At 40.1% G+C, this 20633-nt stretch overlaps 3 protein-coding genes across 3 annotated transcripts; 1 reads left to right on the plus strand and 2 right to left on the minus strand.

Annotated features, from left to right (window-relative positions):
- Window positions 1–703: 703 nt before the first annotated feature.
- Window positions 704–5024, minus strand: idh3a (isocitrate dehydrogenase (NAD(+)) 3 catalytic subunit alpha). The gene is made up of 12 exons (XM_060062001.1): window positions 4890–5024; window positions 4329–4388; window positions 3907–3954; window positions 3642–3725; window positions 3320–3434; window positions 2940–3127; window positions 2562–2695; window positions 2373–2475; window positions 2195–2259; window positions 1995–2079; window positions 1483–1635; window positions 704–1214 (listed from the first exon to the last, which is right to left on the minus strand). The coding sequence occupies exons 1-12, from the start codon at window positions 4914–4916 to the stop codon at window positions 1131–1133; spliced, it is 1146 nt and encodes a 381-aa protein (XP_059917984.1). The 5' UTR covers window positions 4917–5024; the 3' UTR covers window positions 704–1130.
- Window positions 5025–5199: 175 nt separating this feature from the next.
- lrrc61 (leucine rich repeat containing 61) lies at window positions 5200–9317 on the minus strand. The gene is given in 9 exon segments (XM_060062032.1): window positions 5200–5843; window positions 6003–6128; window positions 6444–6512; window positions 6586–6651; window positions 6756–6841; window positions 6962–7022; window positions 7545–7691; window positions 7772–7867; window positions 9017–9317. Coding segments are annotated over 9 exon segments (789 nt in total). The 5' UTR covers window positions 9048–9317; the 3' UTR covers window positions 5200–5736.
- Window positions 9318–9606: 289 nt separating this feature from the next.
- On the plus strand, window positions 9607–15625 carry cib2 (calcium and integrin binding family member 2). The gene is made up of 6 exons (XM_060062049.1): window positions 9607–10100; window positions 11683–11717; window positions 13270–13381; window positions 14080–14227; window positions 14429–14624; window positions 14952–15625. The coding sequence occupies exons 1-6, from the start codon at window positions 10050–10052 to the stop codon at window positions 14971–14973; spliced, it is 564 nt and encodes a 187-aa protein (XP_059918032.1). The 5' UTR covers window positions 9607–10049; the 3' UTR covers window positions 14974–15625.
- Window positions 15626–20633: the final 5008 nt, after the last annotated feature.

Consider the following 20633-nt stretch of genomic DNA (forward strand, 5'->3'; position numbering starts at 1 on the left):
AACCCATCACCGATCAGAGCCATCCATGGTGAGGCTGTTCATGAATCATGAATTGTTGATATTTTTCATTCTAGATCTCAACTTCGTAGTAGGGCATAGTCGTAATAAAAGCATGTGTGAACAAGAATTTCGTTAATTTCCCAATAAGACTGTTGAAAATGTTTTGAGTGAAAGTGATATATTTTTTATTTGGTTATTGTCGTGGAAATATAAATCATCTATAATATACAATTGTATACAAATTACATTAATCTTGTAATTACTATTCACATTAAAAGGAACTGCATACATTCTCCCTGTATCTTAAGATACATCCCTTCCCCTCACTAACTGAGAGAGGTTAAGAAAGTTCACATTTGCATTCCCACTGGAGCCACTATGTCTGCCTGTACTTTGCTGCCTGTACTTTCCCATGATCATGCTCTAATATTAATTAAAATATTTCCGACGTGTCCTAAAAAATAAGTTTCTCTTCATCAGTAATGTACTAAATAAAAGTAAAATAACAATTTGAGTAAAAAATGGTGTAACTACTTGAATAAAGATAGTTCAACATCATACAATAGCAACGTTGCGACTTGCTGATCTCAGAGAGTGGCTATTCAAGCATGAAATCATTGTTATTTGTGGCATTGTGGCATTCGCGCCTGTGTCATATGGTCCTGTTCGTTCTCACAAATGCAACACACTGATTGATCTGATGTATTTTTTTCTAAGCTTTTAATTGATTGTGTGCGACAAGATCACAGTTTAGCCTTTTCAGTTATTCATGAGGACAGGCAATCTCTCCCCGAGCAACAATAACTTTCATCTTAGCAATCAGACATTTGCATACATCCAGGGCATCTTTCCAACATATATGTTCCGTTTGAACTCTCATTTCAAAGAGTCCCTCCTAAAGGCTCAACCTTAATTACATAAATTCATTAAATAAATAACATTATACTTGAAATTTTCCAGTTTAAGACCAAGATTTGCTCACAGAAAGACATTGGCTAGTCAAGAGTCATCTATTTCAGTGCTTCTGCTTTTTGGTTTGCAAAACTGAAAGTAACTAAAGAGCCATAGTAAGACGAGGAACTCGTGCAGCGAGAGGATCCAGCCCTGCCTGGACTCTGGGGTCCACCTCTTCAGTCCAAGTCTTGTACCCTCTCACAGATCGCCGCCGTGAATTCTGAGCACTTGGCGTTTCCCCCCAGGTCTTTCGTCAGCACCTTGGTGGGAAACCACACGAACATATGAAAGACTTTGAACTTGTGCACCACGTTGTTAAAGCTCTTATAATTCATTTAGAATGCACTTTAAAATGTACTATCCCTGTAAATCTGAGATATGACTATTAAGCATGAATACAAATATACATACTGTACACAAAAAAGCATCTGCTAAACGACCCAATGCAATGCAAGTGTAACGTAAACAAGCGTATACACATCACCACGTGCGTATTCCAGCACTGGCCGACCCAGCAGCTGTACGTACCCGTTTGTCTTGAATGGTGTTGAAGCAGGCAGTCTGGATCCTCTGGGCGTGGGCGTGCAGCCCCATGTGCCGCAGCATCATGACGGCACTGAGCAGCAGGGCAGTGGGGTTGGCGAGGTCTGCTCCCGCTATGTCCGGGGCCGTTCCATGAACCTGCGGTTCACAAGAAGCCCCCCAATATTTAGGCCCAATCCCATTTCTACCCCTTACCCCTCCCCCTTGTTTTGAAGGGGTAAGGGGTAGGGCCTTAAACTTACATTTACACTTAGGGCATTTAGCCCAAAGTGTAACACTTTTATCCTAATCGACTTTCAATAAGTACCTTTGTCTGAAGAAAAGAAACAACAATATGTCGCTGTCGTGTAGTGACAATGTTCGTAGAACAATTGCCAAGTACTTACGATTGCTAGGTTAATCCAATTTCCCGTACACAACAGAGATAGCTACAAGCCACAAACACATACCAGGCCATGTTAAGAATGACTAAACAAGCGGGCTGACTCAGTACCCACCGATTCAAAGATGGCGACTCCATTGGTCCCGATGTTTCCACTGGGAGTCACTCCCAGTCCTCCGATGAGCCCAGCACAAAGATCGCTTCCAGGAGGAACAGAGTAGGCTGTTAGATTAATGCTGAACGTTTATTTGAGTGGACAAATGTGTCAGTGTGGATAAGCATTTTTCTTTATTGAAACGAAAGAAAGCAATTAACCTTAGTATGTCGCCATACAAATTTGGCATCACTAGAACGTCAAACTGTGTGGGGTCTTGAACCATCTGGGTAGAAGATACATATTTTGGATGAAATTGAAGCAATAATGTTTACACGAGTAACAACGTTTTGCATATTTGAAATATTTATATATTTTTTACGATGGACATATACTTACATTAAGACACACAGTGTCCAAGTACATCTCAGTGAACTTGATATCTTTGTAATTCTCGGCTGCTTCTCGACATTTGCGGAGAAAGAGACCATCTGACATACGCCTGCAAAAAAGGGTAACGGACAAAGAAATATTAATGTGCGTGTAGAGGGTTGGCACGTAAAATAGGATGTTTAGAATACAACTTACATTATATTTGCCTTATGCACCGCAGTAACACTGGAGCGCTGGTTATTAACGGCATATTCAAAAGCGTACTTTGCAATACGTTCACTTGCATCTTCTGTGATGAGCTTTATGCTCTGTACAACTCCATCTACGATCTGCCATGCAAGTTCAATGAATAAAATATTAACATACAATACTGCAATATGACAACGCATACAATAAGGATACCGCTGCTACCACATGCAGGTGGAAGACGGTCGTAAAAAACTCCCCCTCAAAACACATCTGATGATAATATATAATATGCGCAGAATCTTTTACAGGGAGAAGCAGCTTCAGATTCCGAGACCAGGTACACATACAGGGCAAGACACAACTAGTTAAGGTGGTGTTTCTCACCACATGTTCGATCCCGCTGTATTCCCCCTCAGTGTTCTCTCGTATGGTCACCAGGTCCACATCTGTATAGGGGGTCTTGTAGCCCTCAATAGACATACAGGGGCGTACGTTTGCGTACAGATCAAATGTTTTTCTCAAGAGAAGGTTCATTGAAGGATGGCCAGCTGCAACTGGGGTCTTCAAGGGACCTGCAGATAAAGTGTTGTGAATCATCTATATATTCTTGAAGCAAAGATCAGCCAATATGCACTACTTTGTCACAATTTGTGTAAAACACAGGAACAAGGCTACTTTAATGAAGCAATATGAATGTTAATTTCCTTATTAATCACATCAACATTAATGAAATGATAAATTCAAAGAAAGGACTTATTAAATACCTTTGAGGCCAATTTTGTTTCTGTCCATTGATTCTTTTGTGTTTGGAGGTATCATCCAGTTACCACCTGGCCCTTGGATGGCTGTGACATTCCTCTCGTCCCACTGAATGGGTACCTATAGCAAATATACAGAGTATAATACTTATTAACATTTAAACCAAACAACCACTTAACCAAAAATGTATATCTGTCGAACTGCACTGCAAGGAAAAAAGGAAGATAAATTATCCATTATCTTGAGAATACCGAATAAATATACTTTGAAACAAAACCATAAAAACCGCAGGTCATGGTTTGAGAAAGCTCCTGTCAAAGTACTCACTTGAGCTGCTTCAAATATCCTCATCACAGCACTGGAGATCTCGGGACCGATTCCATCCCCAGGGATTAGTGTCACCGTCTGCATCTGAGAGGGGAATTACAGTGAACAACAATTGCCAGCATTCAATATAATTTCATTAAATAAAAAGTATGCCTTGTGTTCTTTCTTAGATAAGAACTATGACGACTCATAGAAAACATGACAAATGTATAATTTATATGCCAATCATAAAATAATGAAGCTCATTGGCTGATGCCAGACGTACTCCATAGTCGCTGGCCCGAGGACGCTGCTGTCTAGGGGCTTGTGGCACCTGTAGGGTTAATAGGAGGGAAGTATGATAGGATGCATACATAATATGTACGCTCAGATGCTTTCTACGAAACAAGTCGCATAAGAACTAATGATAAAGTTGTCTAAACGTCAAAATAGTGAAGTGGTGGTCCAATAACTAATACGATTTGTATAAAGCAAGCTGAAATACCGCACAAAGAGCATTCATGATGAAATGTTTTTGGTATATTAATCAGTTGTATCAAATACACATAGTGAAGACCCCCATTTAAAGTAGTTGGTTTCAATGAGTATTATAGGGGAATCTATAGAATCAGAAAACAATTGCAAAAAAAATAACGATTTCTGATTTAGCATAAAAAAAATACCAATGTGTGTGATGTGTGTGTTTACTTGGTCAGCAGTGAAAGCCTTGGTGTCCTTCAGGCCCCACCTCCTCAGAAGGTTGAAGACCTGCAGATGAAATAAGTAAACCACCTGCTTACACCTTTTTAAGTCACTATTAAAATATACATCGTTAAATAATGTAAGGCTAACTAGTAAGTCAAATATCTATACAGTAATGGGACGTACGCTACCTAGCAGCACATACCTTAGGCTAGCATGATATCGATGTGACATTGACAAAGGTTATAACAACGCCTTGATAAAAACATGATCACAGTAATTAAACAATCATTGGTGATTAAATGTTAATTTGTGACTAATGCTCTGCGCTACAGCTGTCATATCAAAGTGAAGCTACTCAGAAGAAGGCAGGGATCACCAAACTGGTGATGAGCGAGCAATGAGCATCCAGGTAACCGGGTTGCTATAGCTACAGCAAACAGGTAGCCTGCTTCGCGACCCCAACATGGAGGACACCGCAGCCTCTTCGACCTTACAGATAATCGACATTACCACTACTACATTACGTTATAACACAACGATACACATGTCAGTGCAGAGACTCACTGCAGTCCTCCAGGTGCTTCCTGCCATGGCAGCAGTTGGTATAGCTACTAGCGTGATAAGAGGCAGACGTCAACCACGGTTCAGTTCATTTCAATGGAAGGACCCCACGTGATCCAACCATGTACTATGCAGTGTGCCCGACCACCACTAAATGGCGCTAGATATATTGGTTTTAGATTTTTTGGTATCTCCCGTTTATGAACAAGTAACTTTCTGTCTATAAATATTGGTTACATGATCTACCTATAACGATATTAAGACCTGTTTAGCTCATGTGGGAAATTAACAAGCAGGTTGTACACAGGAAAAGTAAGGGATAACGTTTTAATCATTACAGAAAGACGGGAGCATTGTAGAAATGATTAGGACCAGTTGACGGCAAATGTATTGTTACATTGTCAATGTAACATGGGTAAACATAGAAAATACAAAACAAGTAAAAAAGCTAAAACAATCTTTCAGTCGCTCTTTGCAAAAGTTAGTTTCAAAGCAAGCACAATAGGACACTATCCCAAAATGATCTAGCGATGTAAAATCAAGCAGCTTTACCAAAAAACTACAAGTTTTAAAGCAGCCTTCCCTTGCCAAAGTTAGCGTTAATGCAAGGTGCATGAACGAACATTATGCTAGTAAACAAATATTCACAGAAGCCTGAGGGTATTAAATATGACTTTAGTTTAAACCTCTCAACTGCATCTCTTAAAACACACATTTTCCGAATAACATTAATTGCAATAGTATGTAGGCAACAATGCTGTATGCATTAGGATAATAGTTTTTAGGAAAAATACAGTACAAGTCATGAACACTTCATATGAATACAACCAATGGTAGGATAACAGCATGTTTATACAGTATACTGCTTTGGCTGCTTCTTCAGGCTCATTGATCGTTCAGTTTGTGAAATCATGTGCGTGGCTCTGCTGTTCAGGAGTCTGCATTCATGAAGCACATCTGGTGAGGTCACACAGAAAAATATCATATTATATTATATCCTATTATACATAGAGAAACCGTTTTGGATGAAATCATACTCAAAGGACAATATTGACACAAATGTAAACACTGACAACATATCACCAGAGCGGTATTGTCCTTAAATACAAACTTTACCGTTGAACTGCTTGTAGGCTTCTTCAACGATGGCATTGTTCGATCTCTTTATTTCCCAATAGTTATCTTCCACCCATGGTTTGTAATCCAGATGTTCGGACAGTTGTCCGTTTTTGTATGTTCCAGCTAGACGTTGGCAGAGAAAAACAGCACAGTAAACCCACCACTTACCCATCTTTATTCTGTTGAGCTAAAAGAAAGATTAATTTCTTGTAAGGTAAGTCCTATCGTGTTTATTATTGATTCTCATGCTCCCCCTGACCAATCTCCTGCTTGGTCGTTTTTCTTTATTCCATATAATCCTTTGTTTAACTTTGAAACCCAGCATCTGTGCTGTTTGAGTCCTGTTTATTTGACCCCCTCTATACCCTAGGCCAGGGGGTCGTAACCAACTCTTATGAGATGATTACAATGAAATGGAATGAGTGATTAATGAATGACCTTTTATGGTGTCATCAATGTCTTTGCATAGTTGATACAGGTCACTTCCACGTCCCACAACTCGTTCACCTACAAAGCAAGACACACTTTACAACCCAATACACACACGGCTAGTTGAAGGGTCACACATTATTAATCTTACCATCTAGGACCTTGATGTTGGCAAACATCTCAAGAAGAATGGTTCGCTACAATGAGTTCCTGCATACTAAAAGAAACGAAGGTTTACATTATATTGCACATTATATCACAGCTTTCATTCATTCATGGGATCATTTCATTTGGCTGACCATGACTTTTCATTTAACTCACCCGGGTTGGTATAATTATAAGTGTTGTCTTTTAGTCGTATACTTTCAAGCTTTCTCAAAGACTGAAGGCATTGGAGTGTCTCGATGCTGACAGAAGAAAGGTTTCATGGTAATTACAATAATAAGCTATTTCACATGAGTCACGTATCAATTACATAACTGAATAATCGTTTTTGAATAATTTAGCCAAACAACAATCATTATTACCTTGATATGACATTACCAGCCACATTCAAACTCTGTAAACTGTCGCAACTAGAAAGGGGTTCTGGAAAGGATGGAAGCAATACAAGACAAATGGTCAGAAGTGCATCGCTACTTCAGCATCGGAAATCCCACGTAATTTAAAGATGCAGTGTTTAGGACTTTGTGGCATCGAGCAGTAAGGTTGAAGATTGAAACCACCTGAATGTCCGGTGATTACTTCCCTTGATAGATTAATAACTTGTAGTTATTTAGTCTGTACAACTATAGGTCATTGCTTACAAGAAGGATAGTGATTATGATCGTCAAATTCAAAACTTGTCATCTCTAGAGCCGTCTGTCAGTTCTGGGCTACTGTGGTAACACTGTGGGGCATCATGGCAGGCTCCATGTAAGAGATACGCTATATAGGTATAAAGGGATAATACCAACCGAAACAAAAGACCATTCTCATTTTCATGGGATTATCCGTAACATATTTAAAAAAAAATATTTAGGATGATTATTTTCCAATACTGCCAAGTCTGTTCCGCTAGACAACGCTGAATACTACACACTGCACCTTTAAGCATGAACTCATTCTTACCCAAATTGGAAATGCGGTTGGCTGAGACGTTAAGTACGACCAAAATCCTCAGGGAGGCGAGAGGAGCTAGATTGGTTATGTTATTTCCAGAAAGGTCCAATCTCTCCAAGCTTGTGCACTCCCCAATACATCCGAGATCGTGTATTCCTGCAGCACCAACACATAGTCAATGCACGAAATACAACACATAAGACATAGATCTGTTAATCTTATTGGAATTGTCTTACCAAGTCCTCTGAACTTGAGAAACAAAATCGATTCAAGATCGAATTCGCCTGTGCGGGACTTCAGCAGCACTGCAGTTATTTTCTCAAATTCTGCATCTGAAAGAGTGACGGAAGACTGCGGTAGAGACAAGGCGAACACACACTGTACATAGCATTATATAAACACAACAAGCAAACACTCGTGGGCGTGAGTCATTTGGCTGCAGGACATGAGTGGGAGAGACTAGGGTTGTCTGTTCTGTGTCCTAAAGGAAGAGACAGACAACAGCTTCTATAAATAGAAGCTTAACATACAAACCACACAGCCCACAGATTTGGCGGTCTAGAGACAGTGATTAAGATGTAGGTTGAAATGTGTTCCTTTCCTCTTTGCTTGTAGGGTTTGAGTTCACTATTTTCATCCCACTTTTCAGAATATCTGACTTAAACAGTACCCTACACAGAAATAATAATGTGATAAATTATTTGGATAATCATTGGTCATTGATATAGGGGTATGAAAATGTAGGAGGGTTAATAAAATAAATTAAAATAAAATAATTTATTTATAATTTTCAGCAACAATTGTCCTGGGTTCGCTCCCAAACGTATGCAGTCTACCTCCAGGCATCCTAGAGCAAAACATAACCCCTGACTACTCATGGACTCTTAACAGTCAGTGCTGTTGTTAAGATTATTCTGTTCCAATAGGTGGGGATGAGTGCAATCTGACAGTTGATGGGGTGAACATAATTAATGCAATGGCTAAACCTGAAATGGGATCAGCGGACATATAGCATAGGCTAGGAGAGACCAGCTGCAGGGGGACGTCAGGCTAGGAGAGACAAACTGCAGGGGGATGTTAGGCTCTGAGAGACAAGCTTGCAGGGGGGTGTTAGTAGAGACAAGCTGCAAGGGAATCTAAAGCCAGGAGAGACGAGCTGCAGGGGGACTTCAGGATAGGAGAGACAAGCTGCAGGGGGACGTCAGGATAGGTGAGACGAGCTGCAGGGGGACGCTAGCCCGTATGGCTATAAGCCAGTAGCAGGATGCTCGGCTAACGATGGGACTTGGCCATGATGATGGTTCGATTAACCGGATTGGTGGTTAAGTTTATGAGGTGAAATTGTTGTGGTTTCTCGGTACTTGCAGCAGTGAATTAACCGCACGTTGTTTAACTGTTAAACGGCAGGCTAGCCTGTTCAGGGTACGCCGTTTGTTTGCTAGCAACAGCGTCATAGCAACAAGCTATCCACCACAACTTACCTCCATGGTCTTTTTCCCGCTTCGAGTCCATCCTTAAAACGTTCGCTACCTCCTCTTTGCTTTTGAACTATAATTCAACAGTGTGTCCTGTGGGGAAGTGCAGTCGTGTGGAAGTGTGGAGTCGTCATTGGTGCGGACTCTGAGTACACTGACAGCGGCGCGCAGGTGGCATCACCTCAGCAGCCCAGCAGGATGCACCGCGACGTCATCACCTCAGCAGCCCAGCAGGGTGCACCGTTACGTCATCACCTCAGCAGTCAAGCAGGGTGCACCGTTACGTCATCACCTCAGCAGCCCAGCAGGGTGCACCGTGACGTCATCACCTCAGCAGCCCAGCAGGGTGCACCGTGACGTCACGTTCAGTGTTGAGCGCATCCTATCAACCCAGAGAGCCTATTCGCCGCAGAGCAACAGGTCACCTATGTTAATTAAATTAGAACAATATAATACCAAAAAACAACCACAATTTGAATGACCATAAACTATATGATTTGCCAACCAAAATAACTGAAAGAATGCGTGTTTGTCTGGGAGTGCATTTCAAGTCCAGAGGAACACGTTCTACTTTCTTTCTATAATCCTGAATACCGTCTTGTGCACTGAGGTAGAATTAAGCAAATTATCCATCCCTTAAATAATTAATAATGTCTAAACGGACGTTAACCACAGACCACCCTGACATCGCGCACCGCCCTCCCATATAACGTCCCTAGCGGCGTGCAGCTCTGCCTGCAGGGTAGTTGTTTCTTCCCGCCGCTCAGTGGACAGCAGCCGGTGCTGGAAAACAGCAGGAGCGTTTCCACGGAGCTTCGATGGAACTTCCCTATCCTTGTCGTTTTTGGTGCTCTCGGTCGTGTCTATGATTGATTTTGAATCGATACTGGAATTTACTCCCAAAAATAACAACTTGCAGGGGTTTTGTAGAGGACATGTATTTGGAGTCCTTCACTTCTACCTAAATGCCTGTGTTTGAGCAAACACATGAGACTTTCAATGTTATGAATGTGACCCAGAAAAGTATTACTCGATTAAGATGGGTAATAAGCAAACAATATTTACCGATGAACAACTCGATGCATATCAGGTAAGCGTGCATTAATGTTTACATGTTTGTCTCATCTCATTTTCGTCCGCTTATCCGGGGTCGGGTCGCGGGGGGAGCAGCTCAAGCATGTTTGTGTCAGTCTTAAATACTGTTACTTGAGTGAGGCTGACTAGTTTGCAATATAACTTTGCTGTTTAACGATACTACTCAATGGAATTGTGTTGGTTATTTATCCATCATATTAACATTATAGCCTATTCATAGGACTATTATAATACTGAGTATTTTAAGTGGCACAGAGATAATCTATCATGACTGTATATTTTGATAAACATTTATAGCATCTTAGTCCCTAAGGTTTTAAGTGATCTGACCCAATGCTGAACGCTTGGTTCAAAAAGGTAAAATAGGAGAGCCTTTTGATTGGTTGGCTAATGGGCTTTGTTGCTCCTACGTCCCAATACTGAGGTCCTCTCTATTGCAACATAAAACACATATCGTCTAAAAAATAAGCATGTTCAAACACAAAACATGTGAAACTTGTTTTAAACATAAAGCCTCATCGTTCATTCACACGGGATTCATGTGTGCCGCTGCGTGGTTTAATAATGTATGTAAAGACCCGGGGATAACGTGTCTTGAAATTCTACTCCCCGGAGATCACTCAGTGCTGGGCAGCTCCTATGGTTTTTCCTTGCTCATCGCAGACCTCGTGAGACGCGCGCTGATATCTATTTCTCCGCCGAAGGATTTGTGACACTGGAGAAACTATTGTTTGGCTGAAGGAATGTCGTCAAATATGCGATCACTTTACATGTTAATTAATTAAACAACTCGTTTGAGAATATTTCTGTTTAGAAATAGAATCTATGTCCAAGACGTTATACTCCACAGATTGTTTTTTAATGCTTGAACTTCAAAACATGATGAATTTAGTTAATATCAGAATTATATAATTTTATTACACGGCTCTTCTCAATAACGTGGAACGCTCCATTCACTTGCATGGGCCCTTCACAACTTCCGGCGGTGAATTATATTTGATAATAATTCAAGTATAATTGACCGCTGTCAAGGAAAATTGATTTTTTTGCCGTCTTTCGTAGTACTCCGCAAGTAGTCCGATAACTTATCAACCCCAGCGTACTCAGGAAAATAAGCCCCTTCAGGGCGAAGCAAACAACTCCTCTTGCATCTGTTCTTATTTACCCGATAATGATCGGTGTTCTATCCATCCCTTAGGCCTACATATTAAATTCATCCATCAGCTATTAGCAGAAAGGATAATTGATCACTTATTTGATATGTATGTTGTCGATGTTTCCTCTGTTGTTTACATCACAACAAATAAGAATATCCTACATTTTAATGAAACACTATTCATAGCAATGTAGAGGGTGTACAGTGATTATATAATGTGAATTGTGAAGACAGCTTCAGCTAACAGACTGACAATTTCCCTTTCTCAGCATCTCTTCGCTTGGTGAAGTTAGAGACCCCTAATTATTCTATATGATGATCTGAGGGTCCCTCTGTGTCTCTTCTTTCTTCAGGGAGGTGTTACATAAGATGTGTAAAGAATAATCATTCTTCAAACTTGATGTCTCTTTTCTCTTCACAGGACTGCACATTTTTCACTCGCAAGGAAATTCTTCGGTAAGTAAATGTTTTTTTTATTAATCCCGACCCAAAGCTCTGAACGAAGTTTGGAAGCTTGGAAGGGAAAGCAAATCATCTACAAACAATGATGGAACATTTACTTTTATGATGCAAAATCATATCCTTTTAGTCTTTGAACAGAGGTTCAAGTCTACTTTAACCATTGTCACTCTATTACCTTGTGCATTCGAATAACTTCTTTCTCATCAGTGTCATCTTCCACTTATTCTGACCAAAAATGTATCATTCAGTGCAGTGCCAAGAGACGGTCCGCATTATGACGGTAAAGCGGGTGTAAAATGATATCAGGGAGGGCTAAGATCCCCTCTTTCTGCCACCTTCTCCATCAAATCCTCATCAATTAAACACATTTCTTGCCTCCTTATCTAATTGGATTGATGCAGCGGTCTCATGTTTCAGGTCTGCCGTTAACGTGGTTGAGGTTCGAAGATTGAATGACTGCTTTAGGAAATTAAAAGCAGTTACTGGCAAAATGTTGCCCTCTTCTAGAATATCACCCCACAGAGTAACTTAGTGAAGGCATCTGGGTCCCTTAAGGAAGGGATTTGATTTGAAATCTCATTACTCTGCAGTGATGGAATGTATTGTGTTTTTCATAACTTCCATTTTTAGGGTGAAATATAGTCGGTCTATAATATGAACAAAGCCTTCACAGTGAGACAGTAACGTTAACCTTTGAATTACTTACTTGTTTAAAAAAAACAAAAAGCTGCCTGGTATGTTGATACAGTAGAACAAGAAAAGCATTCGAATGGGCATGCCAATATGCATTTTGCAGAATATTCCACATCTATGTAAGGATTGTTTAATGCTTTAGTGGTGGTATACCTATCCCACACTAAGTGTTTGAATTATTCAATTGTATGGACTTAATAGAATTGTATGATTCAATAACACCCATATCTACCCAATTCCCAGTTCTTTAGCGTTAGCCTTATCCATTGAGCTATTTCCCCTGGAGAACATTGAAGGGGCTCTGATTGCAAGGCCAGCACAACGGCGGAGGCTGAATCAAGTGTCAGCAGGAGCATAATGGAGTGCTGCACTTTATGACCTTCATAAACCACTTCTAGCTTCTGTCTCCTGCTGCACACATTATGACATAATTATGCCCGGTCCACCGTAAAGATAGTCATGGCTGACTGTGGGCCCACGCACTGAGCTTCAGAGGTCTCCATCTGCAGGAGTGGTTGACGTAGATAATATACTAGTGACATAGATAGATGATGCATCAAAATGATTTACTATTTCTTACGTCTCTAGTGTGGATATTGAGCACAAAAATAAAAAACAAATGTCATTTAATTGTATATTTTTAATGCTGGGTTTCTAAGGTAGACATGCACCTGCATAGAAAGTGACAAAGTCACTTTCTATGCAGGCATTTATGTATGCCTCTGTTTTTATTGCTATTGATGGCATTATTTATTTTTGAACAGGTTGTCATTGCAGCAGAATTAAAAGGGGATATTACAGTTGATGATGGGTTGTCGTTGTGGGTGCTGACCTACCTCTCTTCTGTGCTCAGGTTGCATGGCAGGTATCATGAGCTGGCACCACATCTCGTGCCTATGGACTACACCAAAGAGCCGGACTGTAAACTGCCCTTAGCGCTAATAGTGGCCATGCCAGAACTCAACGTAAGATGAACACACTGGTCGAGGCTGTTATTCTATTATTTTACAATGTCGATAATGACATGTTGTTAGCTAATGTGTAAAGGGGGAATGTAAGTCTCTCAGTCTCACACAAGGCCTACGATGTGTTTGGCTCTCATATTTCAGCAAAAGTGGTTTGCATTATAATGTTTTCACCACTGGTGGGGGGGAAATAACCAGTATGGCTGGGCATGGATCACTGGTGGTTTGGTTCCTGTTTGGAATCCAACATTCAATTGATTCCACCAGCCAACACACCCACTCAAAAACTATTTTTCTTTCATGGTATTTTCTTAGTCATCTGACATTTAATGAGATGGTTCACTCTGTTGACATCATTGGCTGTTTTTCTGAGATAGGACATATCCAGCAGAAGTTACCGGGGACATTTAATGGGATAAGAACCAACCCCTCAGACCAGACAATAGAAAGAGTCAGCGATCATGTACACCCTGGTCAGCAGAACACATGTTTATTAGCCCGCTGTTTATCTGTGTAGCAGACCAGTGCCTGTGTACACAGTGTGGCTTTGATGAAACTGTAAAGGCTCATTCAACCTCTGTCTAAATATTTTATTTATTTATACATGCATTCAGGATGTTTGTATACTTATATAAGCTCACCATGGAGCCCTTTATCAAGTGACACATGGATTTGAATATTGGTCCTTTTTTGTGCAGGAAAACCCGTTCCGGAACAGGATAGTGGAGTCCTTCTCAGAAGACGGCTTGGGGAACCAAAGCTTCAATGACTTTGTGGACATGTTTTCTGTCCTCAGTGAAATGGCCCCCAGAGAGCTGAAGGCCATCTTTGCCTTCAAGATATATGGTAAACAAAAGAAATGACACACTCAAGTGCGTTGACATTTCTAAGATGACGTGAACAATTATATCTATTCTTTGTGTGTGTGTGTGTGTGTGTGTGTGTGTGTGTGTGTGTGTGTGTGTGTGTGTGTGTGTGTGTGTGTGTGTGTGTGTGTGTGTGTGTGTGTGTGTGTGTGTGTGTGTGTGTGTGTGTGTGTGTTGCCAGATTTCAATGTGGATAATTTCCTTTGTAAGGAGGACTTAGAGCAGACCCTGAACCGGCTGACCAAGGAGGAGCTGACGGAGGAGGAGGTGCAGCTGGTGTGTGAGAAGGCCATCGAGGAGGCCGACCTGGACGGGGACCACAAGCTGTCCTTCGCTGACTTTGAGAACATGATCACCAGGGCTCCGGACTTTCTCAGGTATTCTGACGCTCACACACGCCGCTTTTGTCTCGTCGTTATACACGGTTGAAGAGTAGACATAGTGGTGATTACAAATGAACTACTAGTCAGGATCGTTAGCTAACACTGTGTCCTTTTAATACCATTATGAGCCATAACCTGGTTTATTCATTTATATCTAAACCAGCTTTGCTGCTGGCTATCCAATAGGAATCCTCCATGCATTGTTGATATATTTTATAAAGGTACAGATTTATGTAGACCTTAATCTTAATGCACAATAACTTTTTTAATGCTGGTCTCTAAAATTGCTTATTTGTGATGTTTTCGTTTGTGTGGATCCAGCACCTTCCACATACGAATCTAGGAGGGCTCAATGGAAGACAAGACAGCTGGTTGACGGAGACCCACTCCATGTCCTGAGCAGAGTGCAGAACCTCCCTCACCCTGCCTGGGAAGTCAACCCAGAACTCCTGGTCTTCCAGTCTTCTGAGTTATCGTGAAACACACATGTTTCCTCACATTTAAAGGGTCTCATGTAACAGGGCTCAACCAATCTCGGTCACATGTTGAAGAATCTTTTTCTAGGTATTTGATTGAAAGGCAGAATAATTGCTGCCAAATAATCCTGTTTACTGTCATTTTATCGAACTAAAGTCTGGAGTGAAAGACCATTTTCACAGGTATGGCAAGTGGAGTTATTGTATACGTTACAGCCCCATTGAACCCCACCTTAACAACAACATAAATTCAATGATTAAAACATTTTAAGAATTGAAAGTAACTAAAGCACAAAACTCAAATAGACACCATAGAAGGGATTTCCACTCATGTATAATCTATGCAAATTTAATTTTCTGCGATTTTTGGAGGATTTTGTATATCTAGGTTTGGTCCTAGGAGCATGATGACAATCATATCGTGGTGTATTCTCTGTTGAATGAAGGGCTCTGTATGGTCTCCATTACCTCTGCCATTTGTGGAATTTGCTGAACTTAAATAAAGTAGAAATAACAACATTTCCTTTGGGTCCTGATATTAATTATCTATATGAAATTTGTTTCATTGTGACATATTTAGTATGTAACATATAAGATACATTTGCGATTATTAGTGACAGATATATATATATATAATTATTATATAAAATATATAATCGTTATTCTGTGCCTCTCAACCAATGATTTCAATAGGTTGCATGGGTGGTTGTAAGATCCGTTCAGTGCAGGGATGTATGTGCAAACCACATCCATAATGAGGAACCTGCAGGAGCCCATTAGGCATTAGCCTGCACAGCACCCCCCACTACATCACATCCTGCCCTCCTGCCCACTCACAGCTGGCCTCACTGGCCCAGCCCTCCTTCAGGAACACAAGGGATGCCTTTAGGTTATACAGGTTATATATATATGTTATGTATATGTTTTATATAAATACAAAACATTTTTACGTAACCACATCATATATAAATATTTATATTTATATATGTAAAATATGTTATATACATACATTTATAATACATTTATATTGCCCCTTCAGGGCTTGTTTTCCCGATAATAACCGGAGTTCTACATTCTCCCTTACATAGATATAACACTTATACCATACATACCAAATACAATACATAAATATATCCGCAAGCGGTGATTAACGTGGTCCGAGCAAAATGAAAAGTCAAGAACACACTAATGGAAGATATATAAATATAACATATAATTATGAAGGAAAGAGGTTGATGTTCCCCTAAATGCCATACTGCCTTTGCTTTCAGGTGAATGGGCTGCAGTGCAACGGCTGAATGGCATGTTCAGCATGTTCCTAAATGTCTAAACTATGGATCACCAGTACAAGGCATTATCCAATTGAGCCACAGACAAACCTGAAATGTAGCCTCATTCACATGCTCAAAATGTCTATTGATGAGCACACAACATCCAGAAAAATCCAAGCAAACATTTCTCAAATGAATTAAGGGCTTTCTTAAAAGAAAATACCTGAACAATCTTTGAAATTCTGGGGAAATTAAACATTGGTTGTCAAGAACACTAACAGAAGAAATATTCATTATGACGTAAAAATGGTTTACGAAGAAGTTCCCCTTAATGCCATCCTACGTCTTGGTAGTCAGACTCAGATTCTTGGAAAGTAATGAGCCGGAATGTTGATTGCCTGATGAATTTCAAATACTGTTCAATGTTGTTTCTTAATTGAGTGGCAATGACAGAATGTCATGTTCAGCTGGAACATAATGCACTATTCGGGATTCAAACACTCAACCAATGGATCACCAGTACACGGCATTATCCCATTGTGCCACTGACATTCCTGAACCGCAAGAAGCCTCATTCACATTGTGAAAATGTCTATTGATAAGCACACAACATCAAGAAAAACTCCAGCACACATTTCACAAGAGAATTAAGGTTTTTCTTAAAAGAGTATAGATCTGGAAATTTGCAATGTTAATGGTATCCACCTAATGATAGCCGTATACAGTAACAAAATGGTCATATAGGCAAAATGGGTTGAGACTGTGGACTTTAGGCCTTTCTATGAAATCGTGGGAAAAGTAAATAAAAATTGGAGCAGAAGACCAGGGTGAAAAAGATGCATCTGATTTTAGAGATTAATATGTAATTTTGAGTCCAGGACAATCTGGTGAGGAGAAATAAGGCAAGTTCATATTTTTTTTAAATAGCACCACCTTTGGGTGCAGTACCACAATTTGGGTTTGAGGGTAGTGGGGGGTATTGGTATCCACCTAATAATAGTCATATATTTTTTAATACAATAACAAAATGGTCATAAGAAAAATGGGCTAACTGCTCCAATTTTATTGGCCAATATTTCTCAAATGGAACTAAATAAAACAAAATTCTGTTTGACTTTTGTGAGGCTTGGTCTAAAGATTTTATGTGGCGATTTTGTTGAATTTTTTGATTATTTTTGTAGCTTGTGAATCTTTTTATCATGTTTGGCTCTAATATGAAATTGTGGGAAAAGTAAACATTTTTAGGGTTTTATAGATGCATCTTATTCTAGAGATTAATATTATGAAAGAATTTTGAGTCCAGGTCAATCTGGTGAAGAGAAATAAGCCTAATTCATGATTTTTTACAATAGCGCCACCTTTGGGTGCAGTTCCACAAATTTGGGTTAATGGGTAGTGGGGGTTATTGGTAACCATACCTGAACATTTCAAGAGTTTTCGACTTACAGAATAGGCTGCAGTATGACTTTTACAGACAATAGGGGACCAACCAGCTTCGCTGCTCGGACCCCCTAATATGTATATATCTCTATATATATATATATATATATGCGTGTATATATTATGTAGATTTATTATAACCCTAACCCTATATATGACGGGTCCTACAGTATGATGGTGGCCTGATGAATACATGACAATAAACATTACTTGATGTCATTCCATGTCTCAGAGATTGGATGGTTGAGGTTGGACTTCACCCAGAGACCCAAAGGCCCTGAGGCTGAGTTAATACTACATGGACATGTCGACTTCCACAGGCAGATTAGACTATATTTTGAGAAATAGAAGTATTCTGTGCGTGGAAGTATTGTAAGATTGGTAGGTATGGTAAAATGGGATTGGGATGCCTTTGAAAAATGGTGTACCAGAAGTAAGCATATCAAAACATTCACCAACCATGTTTCTAAAGGATACCTCTGTCAAAACCCACTGTCAAAAGAGACACTTGTAGAGAAAAAATAACGAAATTACTTGTGTACCGCTTTAAGGCCCAGCCTGCGTTGGAGAGAGGCCGCGGTTCAGAAAGGTCACTACAATCCAATGCATACTTTTTTTTTCAGCCATATTTTTCAGCCAGTAGCCATATGTGGCAGCAGAGGCTACATTATACCCGTTATATTACATATAGGCCTACCTGTAATGTACGCATCGGAGATGTGCATATATTTCATTTTAAAATGTATATCTCTGCCTTTGGTCTTGTTGCTATGAATTGCAAGAAGTCTTATATTAATGTTAATGCAATATTTTGGGGGGAATTCACTTGAACTTAGTCATTTCATTTTACATAATGTAGGATACCCACCTCCGTTCAGTAGGACGCCCTCTTCACTTCTCCAGAAAGGAACGTATCCCGCGCAAAGAGTATGGCAGGCGTATGGAGGTAGATTTGTATCTTTATTATGCAATCAAACAGAATAGGTTTCAGAGCAAAACTTTCCATACTGAAATCAAAAAATATATTTGAGAGCAAAACTATCGAGACTGCAATCAAAAAATGTTTTATTGCAAGTAAAATAAATGTGATAAAAAAATTATTAATGGGAATCCAAAGGTTTTGTTTGCAAATCCAAGTTTTGTTTGCGAATCCAAAAGTTTTGTTTGCGAATCCAAAAGTTTTGCTTGCGAATCCAAAAGTTTTGCTTGCTGTTGAGCTGAATCTCGTGGGTGGGACCTACGCCGAAAGATGTAAGACACGTCTCTATTGGCCAGTCTCGATCGGAGTGACAGCTTGGCAACATCCACAGTTAGTAACGAGAGAGGGAGTTTTGAAGTCCATGATGAGACAGAGCGGGACTCGGGAGCTGAGACGACAGAAAATCAATGCGCAGGTATGTCTTCCGTCATAGTAATAGCAAGAACGTCATGTTTGAACTGGGATGGAACACAAAGCGGCCTCACACAAAACCTAACATTATCAAACTTCTTCGCAAATTATTTTAGTTTTCTTTGCAAAAAAAATGATCATTTAAATCCACAAACAACATATGTGTAATCCAGGCCATATAAAGACTGGGACCAGAAAATAATGACTTTCACTCCATTGAAACCCATTCATATTTTTCGATCTCATAGGTCCCATGGGCTCTACCGGAAGGGGCGTGACTTCGCCACTCTTTCAAGACCAAATGGTCTGAACCTTGAAAGTTGTTCATGAAGAATGGTGCTGCATATTCCAAGTTTGCTTTCCTAGAGGAAATGACAGCCTGTTGAGTATGTCGCACTTCATCCCAAGCTCATTCTACGTGCCTGTCAATTCATACAACTTTAGAAGGTCAGGAAAAAAAACTTTCAGCTGAATAAAGCAAAACATGAAGATCAATAAAAAAAATATATTTTATTGAATAACTCTTTCCTCCTCCCCCCTCTCAGAAAGACTGCATCTCACAAAAACACTGCTGTAAAACTTGTTCCCAACATGGCCGCTAATGATATTATGCCACTCCTGTCCCCATTTCCCAGCAGGCCCCTTGCTGGTCTCCAGGTACTGATGCTTGGGAGCTCTGCTCAGTGTCGTTGGGGGAGGGCTGCATCTGCTTCTCCTCAAAAGGCCTTTAGGGATACTTATATCCACAGTATTGGTTTTCCTTCCAGTTATCGCTGCCGCGCTCAACACTACTTCTGGAGTGAACGTAGGTTCCGGGAGGGTACTGTCCTGTGATAAACATATAGTTGTAAGGGTAGACGTTGCCATAAGAGCTGCTGGGCATGGAGGCTTCTGGTTCAGGTGGGCTGTTGATGACCTCAGCGACCTCATCGCCATAAGGTTGACGTAATACCACAACACTACAAGTACATGTAGACAGCCGAGGCTACGTGGTTTTGAACAAATCTTATACCTGTTTAAACATCAGAGATATGTTTATATTTCCCTTCAAAATGTACAGTGTAACTCTGCCGTCTTTGGCCTTATTGCTATACATTTTGTAAAGTTGTTCTTCAAGACGTATTGTGCATGTGTAACAAGTTTCATGCATATTGCACTTACCTAGTGGTAATAGATAGATAGATAGAGAGATAAATACTTTAATAATCCCAGAGGGAAATTATTTAAATACTTTAATAATCCCAGAGGGAAATTATTTATACATGTATTGATGCAATGCGACTTGTTGAAATGTTGAACTTCAATGCCTTATTATAGCGCCACCTATGGGTTATTCTATCCCATCCTTTGATTCTCTTTCTCATTTTACCAGTTCTACAAGCCTGCCGATTTTTGCCTGCCAAAAAAGTCACGATAAAACAATAAA

Source organism: Gadus macrocephalus, chromosome 9, assembly GCF_031168955.1.
Source record: "Gadus macrocephalus chromosome 9, ASM3116895v1".
NCBI classification, from domain to species: domain Eukaryota; kingdom Metazoa; phylum Chordata; class Actinopteri; order Gadiformes; family Gadidae; genus Gadus; species Gadus macrocephalus.